The following is a 23807-nucleotide window of genomic DNA, read 5'->3' on the forward strand; positions in this document are numbered from 1 at the left end:
AGTAGTACAGGCATTATATGGTTTGACCTTAAACAAATTGCAATACAAACTCTCTCAACTGTTTCCTACATAGAAAAGTGTGCTCTATAACATACTAAAAGTCTTAGTGAATTCTTTGAGGGGAAGTGAGCGTATCACCTCTGGTAGCGTTCAAATCACGTGACCTCCAAAACTCTCTCTATGTCTAACTTACAGTTCTTCTGAAACACAGATATCGCATTGGATACTGTAGAAACACTATAGTGAAGAACAAATACCTCACTGGAGACTTGTTCAAGGCTTCTCTAGAAGTTCAGATGACCCAGAAACTGGGAATGTGGAAACAGAAGAGATTTTAGAAGCTACAACTTTAGCACACGAGAAGTCTGCTAGACATCCAGACCTGGATGAAGCTGCTGTTCTCTATGAGAAGGTGATGCAGGGTTTAATGTCTGCAGATCAAGTTTGCCAGTCTGGTGTCCTAACCAGAATCGGTGATGCTCTTCAAAGAGAAACCGAATCCGTGAAGTCGTCTAGGACTGCTACACTTTGGTTGCAGTACATAGATATGGTTGATATACTTCGCAAGTATATCCGAGCAGAGCGTACTGGTAACTGGGAATTGCGTCTCCAAACTGTTTCAGAAATGCTCCCTTACTTGGCCGCATGTGGGCACAACCACTACACAAAGTCTGCATGGATATATCTGCAGCGAATGTCTAATCTCCACAATGATCATCCAGATGTGTATCAACATTTTCGAGAAGGTCTTCATGTGGTGAGACGAAGTGATCGTTATTGGGCTGGCTTGTCCTCGGATCTCATCATCGAGCAGGTGCTCCCTAGAAGCCTGAAGACCAGCGGGGGTCTCATAAGAGGACGAGGGATGACTGAGCAGCAACGCTTGACATGGTTGTTGTCTAAGCCAGCTTGTGCTGACGTGAACTGTGCCATGCAAGAGCTGACTGGGGTTAGCTACAACACAGGAGAGCAAAACAAAGATATAACCAAGGCTAGACAAGCTCGTGACTGGAAAGATACCCACAAAATTCTCAAGTATCTTCGAGATATGAACCCCTTCACTTCCGATACCAGTCTAAGAAGCATCTCCACAGGAATACATGCACACAGCACCGTCAATGTTGACAAAGCAAAAGATGTTGGAAATGCAATTCTGATTAGCATGGAGGGGAAGACTGCTGCAGAATATAATTTCAAGAAGAAAGATCAGGTCATCACTCTAGACACGAAGAATGCAGTCAAGGTTGATGGCGCATTGCAGTGCAGATTGACCCACAACTTTTCCAGAGACTCACGATAATTGCTGCAAAGGCAACCGAAAATTTTGAAGATGTCTTCAGGTATGAGCTATGCAGTTATCCACCAGCCCTCTTTGACTCATGACTACTTCTTCGGGAGCCACAGAAGCCAGTGCTGGCAAATGCCATCTGGAATCTATTGGCACCAGACATTTCTGAGACAACTGGAGAAGTCCAGTATGTGCTGGATGGCGGTGCACTCATTCACCGCATCCCATGGACGCGAGGGGCAACATACCAAGAGATATGCTCAGTGTACACAAGGTATGTCTCAAAAAAGTATGGAGAAGCAGTTGTCGTGTTTGATGGTTACAGTGGCAAATCCACGAAAGACACAACGCATGAAAGGTGAACAAAAGGGCATGCTGGAGTAACTGTAGCATTTACCAGCAATATGCAGCTTACAATGTCGAAGGCTAAGTTTTTGGCCAACAAGACCAACAAGCAGCAGTTCATCAAAATGCTCGGAGATCAACTAGAGATGAACAACTGCAAAGTGCATCATGCTCCAGGGAATGCTGATTTGCTAATTGTACAAGAATCAGTGGAGTCTGCCACAATGTCAACCACTATCCTGGTTGGTGATGACACAGACCTTCTTATCCTGTTGTACTCAAGCTTGCACTCTCACAGAGTGTTTTTCCGACCAGAGCCAAAGAAGAGCACAAAGAAACCGCGCGTGTGGAACATCCAGGTTGTCAAGGAACAGCTAGGCCCTGAAATATGCACTCACATGCTCTTTCTGCATGCCATCCTTGGATGTGATACAACCTCCCACCTGTATGGCATTGGAAAAGGAACTTCCCTTAAGAAGTTCAAATCAAGTACACACTTTCGAGAGCAAGCTAAGGTGTTCGATGCACAGTCAGCTTTCCCTGAAGATGTTGTTGTTGCAGGAGAGCAAACATTGGTTTGTTTGTACAATGGGAAACCTGCAGAAAGACTTGATTCGCTGCGTTATACGCGTTTCTGCGAGAAGGTGGCTACTAAAACATCTCATATTCAACCACAGACTCTGCCACCTACTTCAGCTGCAGCAAAGTACCACAGTCTCCGTGTATACTTTCAGATACAACAATGGAAAGATTCTGATGTTGTACTTACGCCAGTAGAATGGGGGTGGAGAGAGAGTGAAGAAGGACTTAAGCCAGTCCAGACTGACTTGCCTCCAGCTCCTGATGAGCTCCTACGTATGATAAGGTGTAATTGTCAGACTGATTGCAGTACATTAAGAAGCACAATGTGAAATGCTCCCCTGCCTGTGGCAACTGCAGAGAATCTGACTGTATAAACTCAGACTGGCTGACATATGAAGAAGGTGTTGATGTTGATGATCATAATGATGATGATGAAGAAGAAGACAATAACAATAATTGAATACATAATAATTATTGACTATAGTGACTATTACATCTCATAAATCTTCTATCTACTTATTATACTATAGCCTTTACAATTAAGTAGTTGAAAAACACAGAAAGTTTAAACTAATTTACAATCCTACTAAAACATTGGTATATATACAATAAAAGATGGTGTAGAATCGGCAACGAGTATGGTAGCAGATGACCACTTTTTTGACACTTCCCCCTGCAGATATTCCTTAAGACTTTTAGTATGTTATAGAGGACACTTTTCTGTATACAAAACACTTGAAAAAGTTTGTATTGCAATTAGTTTAAGGTTGACTCAAAATTTGTCACAAAATGCTTGTACTATAGCTATGGATCACCTTGAGTCGTGCCTTCTTTAGATATTAGAACTTCACCTCCAACAAACAGGAAAGATGGTTGACGGTAGGTGTTGGCGAGCACCAGTAAGATGGCAGGACAGTTAACAGACATATTCGTTAAAGCCACTTGATGGTTCAAGTTATTGAAAGCGTTAGAAGCGTCTACAAGTAGGATTGCTTCTGTATTCGAATCATCAAGGAGAGCTTGCATTGCATGTGTGGCACATTCAACACCTGATAATTGGCCTGCACAAAGTTGAAGTGGTCCAGCAGCATTCAGTATGTCTGACTTTGCAATACTAAGGATGGCTTTGCCCATTATCCTTCTTGCTGTTTCACAGATGCCAATTGGTCGAACTCCGAGTTTCTTGTCCAGTGGAATCAGACGACAACTCACAAAACCAGTAACACCAATTGGATCAAAAAATTCTGTTAAGATCCTGCGTGCTAGCAAAGCCAGGGAATTGCAGAGGTTCCTAGAAGCGCCTTGGAATTTTGTGCATAGCCTTTTCCAGTCTGCAGCATTCAAACCAGAAAGACCAGCAGCCCCCTCGCACTTAAAGCCATGTTGAGGATTACCACTCCATCAAGCTGATCAAACAAGATTACATGAACAGGAGGAGCTTGGAGACCTGGATCCAACACTGCATCTGGTACCAAAGGTGCAGGATCAGGATGTTTTTTCTTCAATATTTCTCTTACTGGCTAGTGTGAACCATCATCAATGCATTCATCCAAAGAACACCACAATCAGCCTCGTCTGAGAGAAATCTCCATGCAGCCCTGACATCACCTCTTTTCATGTAAGTTGCAAATTTTCGAGATGAATCCGTTTTCATGTTTGAACGACAGGAATGAGCTCGATTTCCCAGATGTAATTGAATTGTTCTTGCTTCTCTAAGTAGACCTTGGATATCACCTTCCAGCCAGGATGCCAGTCGTCATGTGAGACAAGATGCATGATCTCGGGGCTTCGATTTCATGTTAGGCCTTTGCAGCAAAAGATGCGGCATTACCATTGCAGCTGTGATTGCAACAGATTCCAAAGCAGTAGCTACAGCATGAGATTGAAATAGTCTGGCCAGTTCAGACACGAATTGTCTCCCAGATGCACCCCAAGGCACCTGAAACATGTTCTTTCTCCAATGAACAACTTCTTGATAAGCTTGATCAATACACGCACGAAAATGACCTCCATCTATAGAACCCCAAGTAGAATTGGGTAATGTCATTACTTGGTAGGTAGGCAACTTGTACATCATTCATCTATAGTACTTAAGTTAAATTTCCCCTTGAAAAGATTTATATTTATCTACTAATGGATTTGTCACCTGGTGTGGATCAGTTGATGAACATGTGTTTATCAGTTCTTGCACAGGATTGGAATTGGTGTTAGCTTTCACTTGAGCTTGATTTAGGTTGTTGGAAATGTCAAGCGATTCACTGAAGTGTGGAGAAGAAAAGTGACAGTTGGAACCGCTGACAACCGAACTGTAAGATACTGATTTGTCTTGACAAGATCGTTGATTGATTGGCAAGTCCATTAGCGTAGGCGACTGATAGTCAACACCTGACTTGATTGGTTTCTTCAAAGTTTCTAGACGTGTTGCCGTTGGATCAATTATGGTTTGAACAGAATGCGACTTACTGAGACGTGGAGGAGAAAAGTGACAGTTGGAACCGCTGACAACCGAACTGTAAGATAACGGTTTGTCTTGACAAGATCGTTGATTGATTGGCTTCTTCAAAGTTTCTGGAGGTGTTGCCGTTGGATCAATTATGGTTTGAAAAGAAAGTGCCTTCCTTGGGTTTTTCTTGTAAGACACCGCAGTGACAGTTGTTGAGTGTTTCAGTTGATTTCCCCTCGAGCCTTCCAATTCATGCAGCGGCTATGGTTGAGAGGATTGCAATTGGTGCACCTTTCGCTCAATTTAGCACAGCGACAGCTCTTGCAGCGACCACTGCTGTTGCACAAGCAGCATTTAGACATCACGAAGAGGTCGTCACTTGGTTGTCAAGAGACTCGATCAGAGCAGTAGTCAATTTCAAACCTCAAACCGTTACGCAGCAAAGTGAACTGGCGAGATAATAGGAGAAGGTATAGATACCGGAAACAGATAGAATCAAAACAAGGCTTAGTGCTGTTCGTCAACGGTGATTCAAACTGCCAACAATAAACCAGACAACGAGCGTTGGCTAACGTCATCAAGCGTCCATCGACACTACAAACAAACATCTTGCCAGTTTAATTGCCAACAAAACTGAAAAAATATAGTTCAGTGATGGAACTTCTGAGATGTCGGATCAGCTTTTCTCTAATAAGATCTTCTGTATTGTGCGTTCGCGGAAGTAGATCAGCCAAGCACAGGCCTCTAAAATGTTCTGACATGGATTTAATCAACAGTGAGGCTTGCCTCACTAAGTAGATTGTGACGTTGACTTAAGTAGGTTTGTTTAATTAAACGGATTGATACAGTGTTGTATTGAGTACCATTGTAGTAGCTTTTGTAGTATGGATATGACCGGTGGATGCTTTTGCTGAATAAAACTACTACTACTACCACTACTACTACTACTATCACGAAGAGTACCAATCAACAAAGACATACTCTTGGCTTCGGCTGAGAGCAGACTACCTTGCAGTAGTTAAATTTTAGAATTAAACACGTGTTGAATGTAATTGTTTTGCGTATGTTGCGTACAGTACTTTTGCTTAAATATTTATCTTGTATGACAGAGTTTGATTTCAAATACACCAGTTCTCACAGTATGATAGAGTTTGATTTTCAAATACACCAGATCTCACAGTATGATAGAGTTTGATTTTCAAATACACCAGTTCTCTCCGTAGTTTGATTTGTTTGATTTTTAAATACACCAGTTCTCTCCGTAGTTTCAAATACACCAGTTCTCTCCGTAGTGAGAGAACTGGTGTATTTGAAAATCAAACTCTATCATAAAAGACTAATAATTAAGCAAAAGTACTGTTCGCAACATACGCAAAACAATTACATTAAACACATATTTAATTCTAAAATTTAACTACTGCAAGGTAGTCTGCTTTCAGCCGAAGCCAAGAATATGTCTTTGTTGATTGGTGCTCTTTTTGTTCTGCAGCCTCTGAGACACATGATGGATGCTCGAAATAAGGCAAAGCCAATGCGACATCTTATCCAGTTGATGGAAGTACTGTATACAATGTTTTGTTTAAGAGACAGTAAAGACCGTAGTCTTTTTTCAAAAACGCTGAAGTGAAGTGCTGGCACCTCCAGTACAAGAAAACACCAGGGGAGTGAAAGAGGCATGCTCTATTCGTTTCAATCTTTCTTCATAGCGACGTTTCTTCTCTTGTCCTTGGAGTTTGTAGCAGAAAGAGATTGCAGAAAACTTGTATCAAGGAGCATTAGGATTGAATATTCTTACGTCATAAAAGTTTTTGAAGCGACTTCCCCAAACTCCACATGCAGACACATCTAAGCGAGCTTCATCTTCCGTCGAGTTGCTGCGCTGTGGTAGACTCTCACCAGAAAGGGGCTGTAACTTGGGCTCTACTTCAACATCATGACAAACATCAGAGAGAAGACTTGCTATGATCCGCCTCAAATTCGAGTGCAAACTTACAAACAAGCCGTATAGCTCGTGGACGACCTATTCCAGTTTTCACTCATCAAAAATGATCAGAAAATGCTGGATTCGGTTGCAAAGCTGGAAAGTGTGATGCAGAAGAAGAGTTAGGAAACCAGGCAGCAGCAAACTCTATCCAGTTTCTTTTCCCTGTCACAGTAGCTAGCTTTGATTAGAACAGTCTGTAACCACATGGACGAAATATGAACATTGCACAAAACAAGAAACGAGACGTTTAGCACTTTGTAAGTTCCGTGTCGTGGTGGTCTGGCATGCAGGGCTATAGGTGTGTGGAAGCGCGAGGCTTCCTCTACTAAGCAACCAAATGTCCTAAGCGACCAACACCCCTGGGTCCCACAGGTGGTCGCTTAGTACAAGTTTCACTGTACGCGGATGAAGCTGCTGCCGGCGGAAAGCTGGCATCACTCAGGCAGTGGTGGAATAATCTGAGTTCTCTTGGACCCAAATTTGGTTATTTACCCAACGGCTGTAAATCTCGGCTTATTGTCAAACCTGAAAGTTTAGAATAAGCAAAAAAGAAATTTCTTGGCATGAATGTAAACAATTAACATCACTAGAAGAGGGAAAAATTATCTTGGTGCTCCACCAGAAAATCACAAATTTTGTTGTAACTTTTTGCAAGCCAAGATCAAGGATCTTTCAAAGTTACAGTTACGTGAGATAGGAAAGTAAAATAGTTTGGTTACATGCCTATTGAACGTTTAGAGGAACGTTGGCAATAGTGCATGTCAGGCTTCAAGAGATGATTACAGTGCCAGATATGAGTGACGTATTTCTCGCGTGTACAGTCAAAGGGTTACAACCTGGTCAAGAGTATTTAGTAAAACCATTGAGGAGTCAGGATGCGATGGTTAAACCAGTGCATGTGATTGTAGTGCCAAGATTGTCAGATAATGTTTGGATTCGAGTGGCTAATACAAATACTATGCCAGAAACATTGCAAAAGGGCGAGTACATGGCAACATTGTATCCAGATGTGTGTGTTGGACAGAGCAAGTAGAGAAACAGTCAGCATGAAATTGAGAGGCACAACATTGGAGCTGACGTATCAAACCAACAGAAGGTAGAACTGAAGAATTTGTTACAAGAATGTAAGGAAGTTATGTGAACAACTGGAAAGAAATTACCAGTAGTGAATGTTGTTGTAAAGCATTCGATAACCCTTAACCAGGGTCTCTACCAAAAGCGAGTAAACCACGAAGCTTCTTTGAAAAGGAAATGGAACAAGTGGGCAAAGATATAGAAAATCTCCTTCAGCAAGAATTAATTAAAACGTCGAACAGCCCATGGGCAGCTCCAGTTGATGGAGCAAGAAGGAAGAACGGCAAACTTTGTTTGGCGTTTGACTTTTGTGCCCTTAATGCACAATCATTACCTACTACGTTGCTCCGGATTCCACATATGGATGATCTGTTGGATATACTGGGGTACGCACGAATATTTTCGACGATGGATTGGAAGTCTGGATACCATCAAATACCACTCAGGAAGAAAGACAGAAAAATGATAGCTTTGAATAGTTCCTTGGGGGCAATTCCAGTAAAAACGAGGATGTCCTTTTGTGCTTTCTGGCGCACCCTCTTCTTTCCAACGTATGATGTCAGTTATATTAGGAGATTGTTAGTTTCAAAAAGCTCTTATGTGTTATCTTGATGATATTATTGTGTGGGGACGAGATTGAAGTGAACATATGAGTAAATTAAGCAGAATGTTGGAAAAACTCAGGGTGGCCACATTAGTTTTGCCAACCAGCAAATGTGTTTTTGGAGCACGACGGATTAAATGTCTAAGCTATGTCATAGAGAAGGTCAAGTCAGGATAAGAGAAGATCGCGTACAGCAATTGAGAAGTCTGAAACAACAAAAACTATATGAGAACTTAGACCAGGACTGAGCGAATTTTCTTATGTACAGATACCGTTACGAGGGATAACGGAGATGGCCAAAGACTGATATGGACAAGACGTCACAAGGGAAATGATTAGATAATTTGAGAATTTGAAGCAAAGTGTAGCAAATGCGGTGGCACTAAATATTCCTGAATTTAGTAAGAAATCTGAGTTGGTCACGGATGCCAGCGATCAAGGAGTAGGGGCGATGTTAGCAATACGGGAACAACCAGGTGCACAGTTGAAGCCCATCGCACTTACCAACATGCATTGACATAGGCAGAGAGACGGTATGGGACACCTGAAAAGAAATTACAGTGGTTCTTGCTATTAAGAAATTCAGAGTGTATTTAGGAACGCCTTTTGATCATATTACAGATCATAAATCACTCCAATGGTTGTTTTCGAATACGGCGGATGAGAAAAGAAAGAAGAGACCATTGGCTTAAATTCTTTCAGCAGTATGAGATCAATGCTATACGCAAAGCTGGGAAGAGTGATACGATGGCAATGGCAGATTATTTGTGACGACTTGGAGCAGATGGTCACTTGGTGGCAACTCTGCATGCGCAAACGAATGAGAGGTGTTTAGGACAGGAAACAGGTCCAGTATTTGATTTGGAATTAATTCGACACAAACAAAAAGAGAAAAAATTAGAGATAGTGAGGAGGCTTTTGGAGGAGGGATCAGAGAGAAAAGATATGACATATTGAAACATGCAATCAAACATAGCCGACTAAGGGTAGGCATGGATGGTGTACTTCAATATGTGAACTATAAAGAACACTCGTCATCAAAGAAACCGTTGAGTGCAAACGAGGAATGGTTGGTAGTACTGCCAAATCTTACGTCGGAGATTTCTCCATGTCATATATAATGTACAAGTTTCTGGATATATGGGTCAAGAGATGACATGGCAACGGGCAAGGCAGAGTGTTTGGTGGCAGGGTTTGAAGCGAGATGCGCAGGACTATGTGAGGGGTTGCATTGAGTGTCAATTACACAACAGACCCCAGCACCCTAAACGGGCACCATTGTTGAATACGGATATTCCAGCTCATCTACTGGCTAAGGTACAGATTCATATTTTTCGGCCTATTGCAGACGTCTATAAAACTAAAATATATCTGTTAGCTATGCAAGATGGATTTACTAGGTTTTGTCTCCTTGTGCCTGTAAGGAAGAAACAGCAGTTCAAGTAGTGATCGCTGAGTGTGTCAATTGGAGTAGCCCTGGCTATGCAGTCCAATCAAGGTCCACACTTTATAGCGGAGGTTTTTGAAGAAATGTGCAGGCAGCTTGGGGTGGCGCACAGACTCAGTTCTCCCAATCACCCTCGTTCTTAATTAAGGCCAAGTGTAGAGACAAAATCAGTTGCTAGACAATGTACGAGGTGCAACAGAAAACAATTCAATTTCGTAGCCTAGGGCAGTGACAGCTAGCTATACAACTAAGTGACAATACAGCGGTCAATGGAACGACTGGATACTCACCCAATTAACTCCTGTATAACCAAAAGCCAAGAAGACCAGATTCTCTACTAGTAAAAAGATAGGAAGAGTGCGGATAACTAGCACATGAGATGCGGGGAACGAAGACAAATATCCGTCAAAGCAAAGAATCGAGTACAAAAGAGTTGACAGCTTGTGAATGGGATTTACAGAAAAGTAAAGAAATGCATTGAATATTATCAGGAAAAGCGGAAACAGAGAGAGACAGAACCATTGAGGCCGTTTGAGATTGGCCAGTTTGTACGCAGAAAATTGCAACCTTCAGAGAGGCGGAAATTAGTCAACATGGCTCCCTACCAAAGTTCATGGTATCGGGTAATTGACAGAAAGGAATGCACCTATTGATGTCAACTACTGCAGACAGCTAACTGCAGGATCTATCAACAACATTATAATGAATTGGAAGCCGCACCAAAGGCAGCCCTGTCGTGAAAGCAGCATCCAGGACAGGAGGACGTTGTATCAAGTACAACTGTAGAAGATCAAGATTTAGATAAAAGTACAGCAATGATGACAAATGATTCAATGGAGAAATCAAATGTTCAGGTGCTTAGGGAGGTGAGAGCATCAAGGAGTATGAGGAAACGCCCAAGACATTTGAGCCCTGATCCTCAGTAGAAACGATATCAAGAAGTGGAGTATAGAAGTGAAGACCTGGACGATGATTAATAAGTTGTGTGGGTAATTAGAACACTAACGGTTGTACACTAATTGTTAGAAGGGAGTGTGATGAGGGATGGGCATGCGTACGATTACCTGTATGTAAGTGTGCATTTCTAAATAGAGTTCAGTCTTGTGTTCGGCATTGGATGTCTCGGTCGTCATGAGAAAATTATCCACTACTGATCACCTTTTATTGTAATATCACGATGTGATACAAGCAATGTAGCGCGTACACGTTTACGTGGGTACCTACGAGTGTGTTTGTGTCCTTTTGTCTCCATAAACAAATGAACATTTTGGTATAAAAGACCCTGACACATTGCATGTGTACGTAAGTACACACAATATGTGCATGCACATCACTAAAATATAATCAACACCACGATTAACACAACACAAATAGCACGATGACGCCAATATAACTAGAACTACATTACATGACTAATTCCTGAAATCTATTACTCGGTAATCAATTTACATTGTACCATGAGCTTCTCTTACCATTCCTGTTGCCAACAAGAACTAAGTGACTTTATGAAAAATAAAAATCATTCTTCAACTAATGCAAAAGTTAAAGCATGCTTCAACTTTGCATCTGTGAGTCTAAAGTACAGTGCAAGTGTAGGAGCAACAGAAATCGAAGAGGCTAGCGCTCATTATTACAACTATAACTTGTGTCAGCTTCTGCCTGTCTGCTTAATTATCTAATTTCCATTCATGCAGATCGTGACAGTAAAGCCTGGTTTACAACAGAGCGCCCAGATAAACATCAAACTTCAAAAAGACTGCCTAGCTCCACTGAGACAGCATCCTTTGACGATTACCGACGCTAACACTGGAGTTGGATTCATTTTTTTAGCGTCATCGTCAGATTCAACATCACGGTTAGAGTCACATATATTTAAATCAGGCTTGACACTAAAACTCTGCATAAAAATAGCACTAAAGTGTTATAACTCTCTTAGCTGACATTCACCTCAAATTGAATCTAGTTACTTAGACCCAATATAATGCGTTAGAAACGCCAATTAAAACAAGACATAACAAGGAAAGCATGCACGCGTTTCATTCGAGTTGTCTTTTCCGTTCGTTCGTTAGTTGACCACAGACCACACTACTGTAACTCTAAGGCACGCAAACCTCGAGTTAAAATGAAATAGGCTCACTTACTTGACGTCTTATTGGCAAGCAGACCACTTCTGTTGTCTTCCGATAATTCAAGATCTAAAGCATAATGAAAGAAATTAAAGAAAATCTTCACAACCGTTGTAGCGAAACATTGTCTAACCTTCACAATCATTTTGGTTCTCGTCATTTTGCATGTTTGCGGCAACAAAGGCATTTCCTTCACTTGTAACATCTTCAGGTATAACCTCTTTGTTAGCTATGACTTCTAGTTCATTTACAGTTTCATTTGCAGTTTCGATATGTTCTTCCATAGCAGTCTCACAGTCACCTGGAGTCTGTGCTGTGTCTGCGGTGGCCAACAGCTCTGCTTCTAAGCATGTACAGACAGACATAACAACCATCACTGCTTAAAAAATCACTGACCATTGTAGGAGCATGATTCCGCCAAAGCAGCGGTGACTGCAACACAACCAAAGTAATACAGTAAAGCAGAGAGAAACTTCCTATACTCTTTATACCTCCTGGTAGACTATCTTCCACTGCTCCCATCCTATTCCCTGCCTGCACAGCTGTTATCAAGCGAGCAACTGCTCTATATTCTCCAACTTCGCTGCATTTTCTCTGGTAAATAGCATTAAGTTTGAGGGAATTCGTAAAACTATCTGCCGTGCTGATCACTTGGTCATACGTAAATCCAATATCCATACCTAATGGCATCCAATAAGTCGATGTGTTATCATTAACAACACCAAACAGTTGACTAGGCTGAAATCGAGCTATGCCCACTAAGCAAAAGGAACACAAAGGAAGATCACTGTAAAATATGAATAAGTATGCTCAAATGAAACATCCACCTTTCTGAGATGTCTGCGACTTCAAGCGCTGATTCAGTCGGTCTTTCAAAGCTTCAAGCAAGTCAACACTATCCATAAATCGAAATAGACTATCTAACGTTGCGTTATCTCCATGATTTCTAATCCAAAAATCGATTGTTAAAAACACATCCTCTTTTGCCTTGACCATTTCTTCAGAATGTTTTTCATTCAAATCAGGGCCTAAAAGCGACTTGGCCAGCTGATGTTTGTAATCAGGGCTTGTAAGCAGATGGCTGACATCACTAATGATATGAACAGGAATATCAGCCCACCCGCGCCAGAAGCCTCCTAACTTATCGCTTTCCGTTTTCCTAAAACATCAGAAAGGTGTGACATTAGTAAAATTTAATTAATATTGATCTCCATCAATGACAAAAATCTACTGTAAAAGTCAAGCTCTGATTATGACTAAAACGGAAATCACTTAAAATGTAGTTTCTAGTACTCCAACAAAAACAATAATTCAAGAATACGTATACATGCATATATATTGATGTACATGCTAAATACACAGTCACATACACACAAACCCTCACACAAACGCATGCACGCAAACATACATGCACACACATGCGCGCGCGCGCGCATACACACACACACACACACACACACACACACACACGCACGCACAGACATAGACACAAACACACACACACACACACACACACACACACACACACACACACACGCACGCACAGACATAGACACAAACACACACACACACACACACACACACACACACACACACACACACACACACGCACGCACAGACATAGACACAAACACACACACACACACACACACACACACACACACACACACACACACACACACACACGCACGCGCACACAAACACAGCCACACACCAACATACACACACATACACGCGCACAGACAGAGTGCAAGTAGTCAACAAGTACGCAAGCATAGACTCAGTGACACGCGAAGGCAGAGACTAAATTATGTTTAGAAGGAGTGTATACATTAATCATAGTAACCTACACTTCTTCAGCATACTGTGAAATATCATCAGGTACTTTGTCATGTGCGATCTCGTCATCTAAAATGTAGACATAACGAATAGGTGCTATAGCTGTGACTCGAATTCTCTGTTTTGATGTTGAAAGAGTGCTATTAATTGGTCAACGCTAAACACTTGCCTTTAGTTCTATTCGGCGGAACCCCGCAGTTGAAAACATTGCCATTCTGTGATGCAGCAGGCAAGTAAATGTGCATTTCCTTAATTGGTGACGTCCCTTGTTTATCCAAATCTGCTGGAATGTGGAATGTCGTAGGCAAACTAACTGCTTCTTCAGGTTTACACATTGGAACGTTTTCGAATGGCGCAACTTGTCTTTTGAAGTCAATGCTTTCTGAAAAAACCTGTGTCGCTTTTTGAGCTGCTGTGTCTGGAGCTGTCAAAATTTCTTCTGTAGATTTCCATTTACCAGCTGATACTAAAAAGCAGTAAACTGTACAGCCTACACTGCGTATGTCTACGTTATGACTTACTGTTGCTAGGTAAAGATGACATATATATTGATGATGAAGTTGATGTACTAACCTAAATAATATTACCACATCAATAATATTAATCGTATTAACATAGTTACTAGCCATATTTATACTAAAACATAGACACAGACATTCACTCACACACAGACCTACGCATAAACAGTAACCTCAAATTGCTTGATTGCATCTACAGCATCCCCTTCACTATGATTCTCAGCAATTTGAGGTGCCGCTGTTTCTCCCTGCTAAAGGCAAAAAACATCTTAGTAAAACATACGCACGCACGCACGCACACAGGTAACCTCAAATTGATCGATTGCACCTGCAACATCTTCACCACGATTCTCAGAAATTTGAGGTACCGTTGTTTGGCTCTGTCAAAGGCAAAACATATTTAAGTAAGACACACACGTCCGGCTGGTCGCTCCGTTTCCTCCCCCGCTCTCACGCACGCATGCACGCACGCACGCACGCACACGCGCGCGCACACACACACACACACACACACACACACACACACACACACACACACATTTAACTGACAACCCTAAACCTCAGGAGTTGTCAATTTCTTGGTCACTCCCCAGCTAACAACTGGGCTTCTGTGCGCTACTCAGAATGTCTCATAGCAATCTTCTAGAGGGGTCAGATAGTTTCAGGAGGACGGGCTTGTTAAGCCAAAAGAAGTTTGAGCCCCCAAACTCTGAGCTTGATACCAAGAGTAGTATATAGAGTTCTGGCGCACGCCCTGTGAGGTTCCTAGGAAGTCAATACTGTTTATGTTTGGACTAATCGTTTCTGGCGCACTTTTCTCCCTGCGCTAACGTTTATTGTTCCTGCGTTAATATATCCCTGGGTTAGTATATCCCTGCGTTGGAGATGGTTCTACCATATCTATTTCGCACCACCACCCCTGTCTCCAGTTCTTGAATCTGATGTATGTATATATCTTGTCTATCTAGTCCCTCGTCGAGGGCTCTCACCCCACTCGGCGCCCGAAACGCAAACACCTATTTGACATATGTGCTTGATGGTATATACACACTGATACAGTCTATATCTATCGAGGTCATTCGTCTAATAGGGCGCACATGGGAAAACTGGGGGAATTCTCGAAATAACTGGGAAAATTTGGGGAAATTGGGAAAACTGGGAGAATTCCCGGGGAAACCTGTGGGAATTTGAGGGCATATGATGAAATCAGGGAAAAACGGAGAATTCTCGTGGAAAACTGGGAAAACTGGGAAAAACTGGGGGAAATGGGGAAATCTGGGAAAAGCTGAAATTTGGGGGAAATCCCACGTGCACGGGTCAACTATATAAGCAGTGCACCGCCTAGATAGCGTCATTGTGTCGTTCGTGATAGAAGTGTGCGCTCTAATCACGTTTGTGTGATATTCTCTGTCAAGACCGCTGACAAATTGTAACCTGTTAAACAAATATTATAAACAGTATATAAGCACGTTTGTGTGACATCTCTATCAAGAGTGCTAAGAAATTGCACTCTGTAGACAAATGAATATAGACCAATGGAAGCGTGAATCAAGCGATTCAAGAATCTTTTAGCTAAGGGCTTGATTACTCTTGAGCTGTATGATGAAAGTATCGCCGCCATTGAGTCACCTGTGGCACAACGATCTGAGAGTCAAGTTGGTTTACCAACTCCACGTGTGAAACCTACCCCTAATCTACGTGTGAAACCTAATTCAGCTCTACGTGTTCAACCTACCCCTGCTCCACGCGTGAAGCCCAATCCAGTTCCACTTGTGAAACCTACCCTTACTGCACGTGTACAGCCCAATCCAGCTCCAAGTGTGAAACCTACTCCTGCTCCACGTGTGAAGCCTAATCCAGTTCCACTTGTGAAAAACAACCCTGCTCTATGTGTGAACGTCACTCCACGTGTGAACCTACTGCTGCTCAACGCGTAAACACACCAAATCTGTGGAACGAAATGCCCTAAGCTATATATAGGTAGTTCCTACGAGGTTGGCAGATGAATGTGCCAGAGGGTTAACACGATCCCAAGCCTTATTTGTAAATGCGCGTTCGCAAATTAATCAGAAGAACGTCGAGGTAATCATAGCACTGAAAGATGTAAAATCCCAACTGGTTATAGATGTTCTTCTTAAGACAGACACCAGAAGGAGGCGATGAAGACAATAAATCATCACTCAGGAGCAAAATGAAACCCATTCTTATGGCTGATGATATCCCAGAAGCGTTGGATAGAGTATATCAACAAATTGTTGAAAGACTGGAACGGTTTACCAACGAAGAAAGTGGTGAATGACATCGTAAGATTGCAGCTCCGTATCGCACGCTACAACCGATACGCAGCGGCTCATATATCTTACTTCCAAAAGAGGTACAAAACAAGAAGGCTGTCATCAACGCCAAAAACAAAGAGGACAACTGTCTACGTTGGGCTTTGCGTTCGGCACTGTTCCCAGCCAAACACAACCCCCAACGAACTAGCAAATATCCTACAGACAATGGACTGTGTTGTGATGGTATTCAAGAACCAAGCCCCACCAAACAGATGGATATAGCAAACAAGCAAATCCCAGACTCACAGTGAACGTCTTCGAATGGGACAAAGGTTTCACTCAGGTTATCCAAATCTCAGTCATCCAAGTAGATCAACCTCCTTCTCATCTGCAAAGGACTCAAGCAATAATACACTTGAATCAAAAACCTTAACCGCCTACGTATATACCCAACGATCAAAGCGAACACGATCACCGTACATTCTTCTGCGAACGCTGTCTACAATGATACAAGCGACAAGACCTCAAACAACGCAAACCAGACTGCCAAAAGTTATTGGACCTTGCGTCATTCTAGTACAGATGTGTAACAAAGACAAGAACACAATCACCTTCAGAATTACCAAACCAACTCAAAGTTCTTTACGTCATCTACGCAGATTTTGAGTCTCTCATCAACAAGATCAAAAGACCCAAGGAGATCCCAACAAAAGTAACACTCACAAGACAGCTGATCACGAAGCTTGTGGTTTCCCTTACATTGTAGTACGGTGCACCGGACAAACTCAACAACACATCGCCTACCAAGGACCCAATCCCACTCTACACTTCTAAGTGCGTCTGTAAAGAAAAAGTCAAAATCAAACCTACTGAAATGACGACACACAATTGTATATACCACAAGAATGCAAAAGACAGTCACGCCTGTTACAAATCCTTAGTCGTATCCCTCTTCTGAGATGCCATCGACGAGGATGATTTAAACACAGGTGAGTACATACGCACCTCACACAAAAGGTGCCACTTCCAAACCACTAAAATCCACCGACAAGTTCGATCAGAGCACAAGTAATTTTGGAGAACTCCAATCCACTATCATAAGACCCGTGGCGAACGGCAAAGATAAAGAGATAGAGAAAAAGGAAAAGAAAAAAGAGAGAAGTTCTGTCACACCTGTAAAAAGTCGCTCCTCAAAAAAAGTTTTCGCGTGTCAAAGACCACTGCCACATCACAGGACAATATTAAGGTGCAGCCCACAACCAATGAAATCTCAAACTTAGGTTGTCTACAACCATTACCATAGTCTTCCACAATCTTCGCAAATAGGACAGTCATCTATTGATGCAAGCCATTTCTAAGGTGCAAGGCAACGTCAGCTGTATTCCCAACAACACGGAGAAATATATCTCATTCTCTCTGGGACAGCTACGCTTCATCAGCAGTGTTCAGTTCCTGTTGGCCTTACTCGACAGATCGGTCAAAGCACAAGATCCCACCACTAAGCACATAACCAGAGAACACGAGCCAACGAAAAAAGCGCAACATACTCTTGATACTAGGCGGCTATCCATACAAGCACATGGACGATTGGTCACAATTCCACGAATCCAAACTACCACCTCGAGATGCCTTCTACAGCACATTGAACAATTAAGGAATTACCGATAGAGATTACGACCACGTGCAGAAGGTATAGTCAACTTTTAGATGTAAGACAATGTTGGCCGACGTCTTTGGCAACTTTAGAAAGACCTGTATGGAGACCAACAGCCTCGATTCAGCTCACTACTACACAAGTCCAGGGCTTTTTTTTGCATGCGTTGTTGAAGCACTTGAGAATAGAGCTCCAAGTCTTGACCGACTATGACATGCATCTATTTGTTGGATAAGATATGCGAGGTGGTATATCGATGGTCTCTCGACGATACGCCAAAACCAACAATCCTCAAGTCAAAGGCCACAGTCTCGACAAGCCCACCATCTACTTTCAGTATCTTGATGCGAATAACCTATACAGATGGGCAATGTCACAGCCTCTACCCACGGGTGAATTTGAGTGGGTGGATCTACCAAGCATACAAACAATCCTAGATCATACAGACAAAACCGACAAGAGATACATACTAGAAGTCGATCTAGAGCATCCGTCAAATTTACAACAAGAACACAAAGCTAGCGATCAAATGTCTGGAGGTTGCTAAAGAATGGATTTCGGACTACAAATAAGACCTACCTCAGGGTATTTATGGGTATGAATCGAATAAGTTAGAGACGTTGGTACCCAATCTCTGAAACAAGACCAAGTACGCTCTATACTGTAGGAACCTACAACTGTACTTGTACCTGGATATAAAGCTGACCAAGATCCACCGTGTGCTTCAATTCGATCAATCTCCTTGCATGGCCTCCTATATCCACAAGAACACCGAGCTTCGCAAACGAGCCAGCTACTACTTTGAAAACAATCTCTTCAAACTCCTCAACAACTCCGTCTTTGGCAAGACACTGGAAAATCTAAGAAAACGTCAAGACGTCAAACTCCTACGATCAATCGTGTGAGTGGAACAGATTGCGCAAGCTGATCGCCGACCCATCTTTCGAACGCAGCGTTATCTACGATGGGCTCGCCACACTCCACATGAACAAGAAAATAATCTTACTGAACAGACCTGTCTATGCGGGTATAAGCGTCCTGAAACTCTCGAGCAATTGATGTATGATTTCTACTACAACAAGCTGAAGAAGAAGTACGGATATCGTAGCGAGTTGTTATACACAGTCACAGACAGTCTGCTACTAGAGATTCAAACTGAAGACGTGTACGCCCATATGATCACCCATGCTGACATGTAGACACAAGCGATTACCCCAAAGATCACCCACTCCACAATGCAAAAATTAAGGTGTGGGGAAAAATAAAAGATGAATGTGAGGGCATTCCCATAGTAGAATATATAGGACTTCAACTGAAGATGTACTCAATCGAAACCGAGACCACCTCAATCACGATAGCCAAATGAGTAAAAAGTGTGCGGTGAAGAAGCAGTTACAACACAAACAGTACAAGGAAGCACTGTCTAGTAAGACATTCCACCACGGTATGAACATGCTCATCATATCTACAAAGTTTAGCAGAACAAGATGTCTCTATCTCCACTCGATACCAAACGGTCTATTTGTAGTGATGGGATCCACACTCTAGCCTATGGGCATTCAGATATAGTCTAACCGATATCAAGCCAAAGATACTGGACATCCTTGACTACCCATTCTCTACGCAACCATTTCAAAAGATGATGTTGGAGTTGAGGGACAATAGTATATAGAGTCCCTTCAATATCGGTAACGTCAAAGGCGAACATTCGTCTGTGGCTTAGCAGTAGACGAATCAGGAGGTCATCAACCGTTCGGAGTTGTAGTTAGACGGTGAGTTTGAAAGACAACGCGTTCAATTCTGACAACTCTTTGGCAAGTTTTTAGTGTATCTGTGAATACACCCCCTCTAGAAACACTTCTAGATTACTACAGCCACCCCGACATCAATCTGCCACAACCGAAGAAAGTCTTCTATCACCCAAGCGGCGAGCTTCCAGAAGAAGGGTCACACATCTTCGTAGGATAAAATGAGCTGTAGCTCTTCATCCATTGGTATATATGGGTTTATAAAACAACATTATATTAAAGTCTCACGCACAACGTGTAGTGGTGCCATATCTAAACAAGGATTTGGAACGCCGACTTTGAACTTTTATAGCAAAATACTTAGCTTGTCCGAAACGGGAGGACACATATTGGTGACGAGAACGTCCAATTGGTTTAGTTCAAAAAGCAGAATATTCTCGTGAAACTCTTTCCCTCAAAGACATCTTTTCAATGTGTTCAACTGTATCTAGTAACTGGTATAGGCAAATCGACAGACCTTTACTTCCTTGCGATAATTCTTCTTTATCGTTACTGCATGTAGAACTATACCCAACCCGGCCACACTGAGCGTGATGGGATTCACAAGACACCCAGGGTGACACTCACAGCCCCAACCCGGCCAAAGTCACGTGGTGCGCCAGGTCTTAAGGTCTGTACGGTTAAATGATATAAACGACTTTCTATAACACCAACATTTGCGATGATAGGTGAGGTACAAATGAGTCAGCATATGGATCGTACTCTCTGACAGATCGCCGTCAATGTGACTAAAATCAATTGCTGGAATCATCTTGCTACATATAGTCTAGATACTTTTAAGCCTTTCTCAACTCATCAAATTCTTTTCGAATATCTTTTATTAGTGTACCAAGGACTGCTATATCATATCTAAATCCGTCCACTTCGACATTTTATATATATAGTCTACATCAATTTCGATGACACCAAGCGCCGAGGCGAGTTGAAAGAAGGTTGGCATTTCCTACTCCCCGATTGCCATTACCTCAGGGGAGGACCAACAGGATGTGGAAAGACAACGTTGCTGTGTAATATGTTGACGAGGTGGATGAATCCCGACAAGTCGAGCATATACACTATCAATACATAGCAGCAAAAATATCGATTGCTACAAGACTTTTACGACTATCTCCAGACCAAGGGGGATCAAAAATTTAAAATAATCAAACCGGAAAGGGTGATATTCGTTGAGAAACTGGATGGTGACTCGAGCAATATGGTAGTGTTTGATGATATCAAAATAGTCAGCAGTCACATTAAACCAATCATGGAGTATTTCATGGTCCCGAAACCACAACGGTAATTGTATTTACATCACCCAGAGCTACTACGATGTCCCCAAATATATACGTCGAAATAATAGAGCCTTCTGTGTTTCACGGACTGAACCACAAATATATCCGACATATAGCACACGATCACAGCAACACCATCAGCAACAAAGAGTTTCCATATATCTATAGGAAAGCATCATGCGAGCCCTTCTCTTTTATGCTTCTCAACAAGACCAGCAAACATATACCAGAGGTGTACCGTTGTGATTTTAGATAAATTTTATCTACCACAATAACTAGTTAATGTCATTTTTATGTAACTCAATAGTATAGTATGGCGTTCGCGCAAGTGAATAGCATACAAGATCATAAAGCTTTGATCGAGTAACGACAGTTTCTCAAGAAGTGCATCGTTGACGAGAAAATTGGAAAGCAGCGTTTCCAGGAGGATGTGCCTCTACCCTTGCAACAACCCGTCAAAACAAAGTTGGATAAACAACAAGATAAATTGGGAAAGAAATTACAAGAGGAGCAAGATACTGACAAACACTCAGGTTGATATTGTAAATGCTATCGCAAGCCTACCACTCACATTGCAGCCATACCACAAGCACCACCACTACCTCCCATTCCTGGATCTCTATCTGTGTTGCCAGCCGTAGCAACGGAGGCAGCCGTGTTACCCACTGAGGTAGGACCAATAGTAAAACCGTATGTATCACCAGATGTAGCAAAGAAATATCAACTTACTCCAACTGCCGACTTTAAAAAATTAAATTTCATTGAGATCAATCAAATTAAAAGCCAGGTTCAAACAATTTTACATAGAATAGGTGGTAAAACAAAAAGTACCGATCAAGCTAAATTACCCCTGCCAATGCGGACATCAATTCGATGCTGGATTATTTGTATTATATTGATAATATCGCCAAGGGTATGAGGACTCTCAAAGGGAAGAACACACCGAGACAGCGACAGGGGGTAACAAACACACACCAAAACATCCGTACAAACACACATCCAAATGAACCTTTGGCGATCTGTACATCAATCCCATTAAATTGTTGGAGATGAGACTCGAAGCCTACAAAGGTGATAAGAAGGTCATGTCGAGCAAGGCAGATACAGACCTGTTGGAGCTGTTGACCAAACAATTGAGAATGAACAACACGTACAGTGGTGGAGCCCTCAATGCCTAGAACAAACTTGTCGAACTGTCTGACCTTCCATCAACAAACGACCCAAGAAGTGTCGGCCACAAGCCCAAAATCAAATATTACATTTACAAGTTTCCAAATAAACTCTGTTGTCGCTTAGAAGTTGTCGTTGCAAGCAAAATGCCTGTAACGAGAATGCTGCTCTGGACAACAAGATGGTCGAGATCATAGCTAGGTTACTTTTGAATGGTATCATCACCAAAAAAAATACAAAAATATTCACAACCATGTAGATTAGTAATATAGACATGGGTCAAACACAATTGAGTCGGGGTATGACTACCCGTCGGCTCTATAATTAGCTCAAAATACATATGAAACCGATGCGTATGGAATTCAAACTTGTCATTCTGCAACTCATCGTTGCTATTCGAAAAAATAACAATCGAGCGTTGACCGATACGATCTTCTATTTTTTTATTATGCGAGTCAATTATATCGGGAGAAAGAGTTTACATGAGCCGAGTACTTGGATATATACAGAAATATTCGTGAAACGAGAACATCTTATGTAATTTTATATATAGTGTCATTGGAGTGAAAAGGTTCTTGCACTAGACAACCATCAGGCAAGAGGTTCGAGTTCTGAGTTTACTGTACACCTAAACCCACCTCTTTTCCTCGAGAAGGACGTCAATTATAAATTAGCGTTAATCTTCAGTGTTATGTAGTATTTGTGGTATAATATCACAGTAGATAACAATATGTTCAGGTACCGGAACGGAAAAAGGACGATCAGAATTCGAATTCCACCGGGTGCATACAACATCACCAACCTGAACTTAGAAATCAAACGTTTACTAAGAAACAGTGATAATGATGAAGATGCCATAACCATAAAATCCAATTACAGTATCTTAAAATCACGAATAGTTTTTGCTGATGGTTAGAAAGTCGATTTCTCATTAAAAAAGAATTAAGAAATTGTTGGGATTTGATGGAGAGATCTTAGAAGAGGATGGAGTGTAGGCCAAAGACAGATCAACATCACCAATATCCACTTGGTATTGATACAATGGTCTCTCATATTCTCTAGCTACTTAAACGATAGCAACAACGATGTCTTCTACGGCTTATCTCCCAACAAACTACCAGGATCGTTATTCTCTATCAATAAGAATCAGTTGATATACATTCGCATGAGCAAAACAGAATCAATCACCAGTATCACAATGCGGGTTGCTGAGCAAGATGTAACACTTATAGAATTCAATGGAGAGAGAACGACCTACTTGCTCCACATCAAAACTATGTAACTTATAATATATAACTTTGTACAGGTGCAATCAATTGTATAGTAAGAAAATCATTGGTAGATCCCTCTTTGGTAATCTGTGGAATGCTGTCAA

At 41.8% G+C, this 23807-nt stretch overlaps 1 protein-coding gene across 1 annotated transcript in view; it reads right to left on the minus strand.

Annotated features, from left to right (window-relative positions):
- Positions 1–6395: 6395 nt before the first annotated feature.
- Positions 6396–23807, minus strand: part of LOC134189212 (uncharacterized) — an 18505-nt gene continuing 1093 nt past the window's right edge. Inside the window, exons 2-16 of the mRNA XM_062657453.1 lie at positions 20953–21043; positions 20446–20512; positions 18870–19040; positions 18467–18535; positions 14559–14630; positions 14424–14501; positions 14254–14305; positions 13902–14198; positions 13744–13801; positions 12721–13052; positions 12385–12651; positions 12290–12325; positions 12027–12236; positions 11909–11962; positions 6396–6836 (exon numbers count right to left, since the gene is read on the minus strand). Of these exons, the coding sequence (XP_062513437.1) occupies positions 6817–6836; positions 11909–11962; positions 12027–12236; positions 12290–12325; positions 12385–12651; positions 12721–13052; positions 13744–13801; positions 13902–14198; positions 14254–14305; positions 14424–14501; positions 14559–14630; positions 18467–18535; positions 18870–19040; positions 20446–20512; positions 20953–21043 (1874 nt within the window). The 3' untranslated portion in view covers positions 6396–6816. The remainder of the gene's footprint in view (positions 6837–11908; positions 11963–12026; positions 12237–12289; positions 12326–12384; positions 12652–12720; positions 13053–13743; positions 13802–13901; positions 14199–14253; positions 14306–14423; positions 14502–14558; positions 14631–18466; positions 18536–18869; positions 19041–20445; positions 20513–20952; positions 21044–23807) is intronic.

Source organism: Corticium candelabrum, chromosome 13 (assembly GCF_963422355.1).
Source record: "Corticium candelabrum chromosome 13, ooCorCand1.1, whole genome shotgun sequence".
Lineage (NCBI taxonomy): Eukaryota > Metazoa > Porifera > Homoscleromorpha > Homosclerophorida > Plakinidae > Corticium > Corticium candelabrum.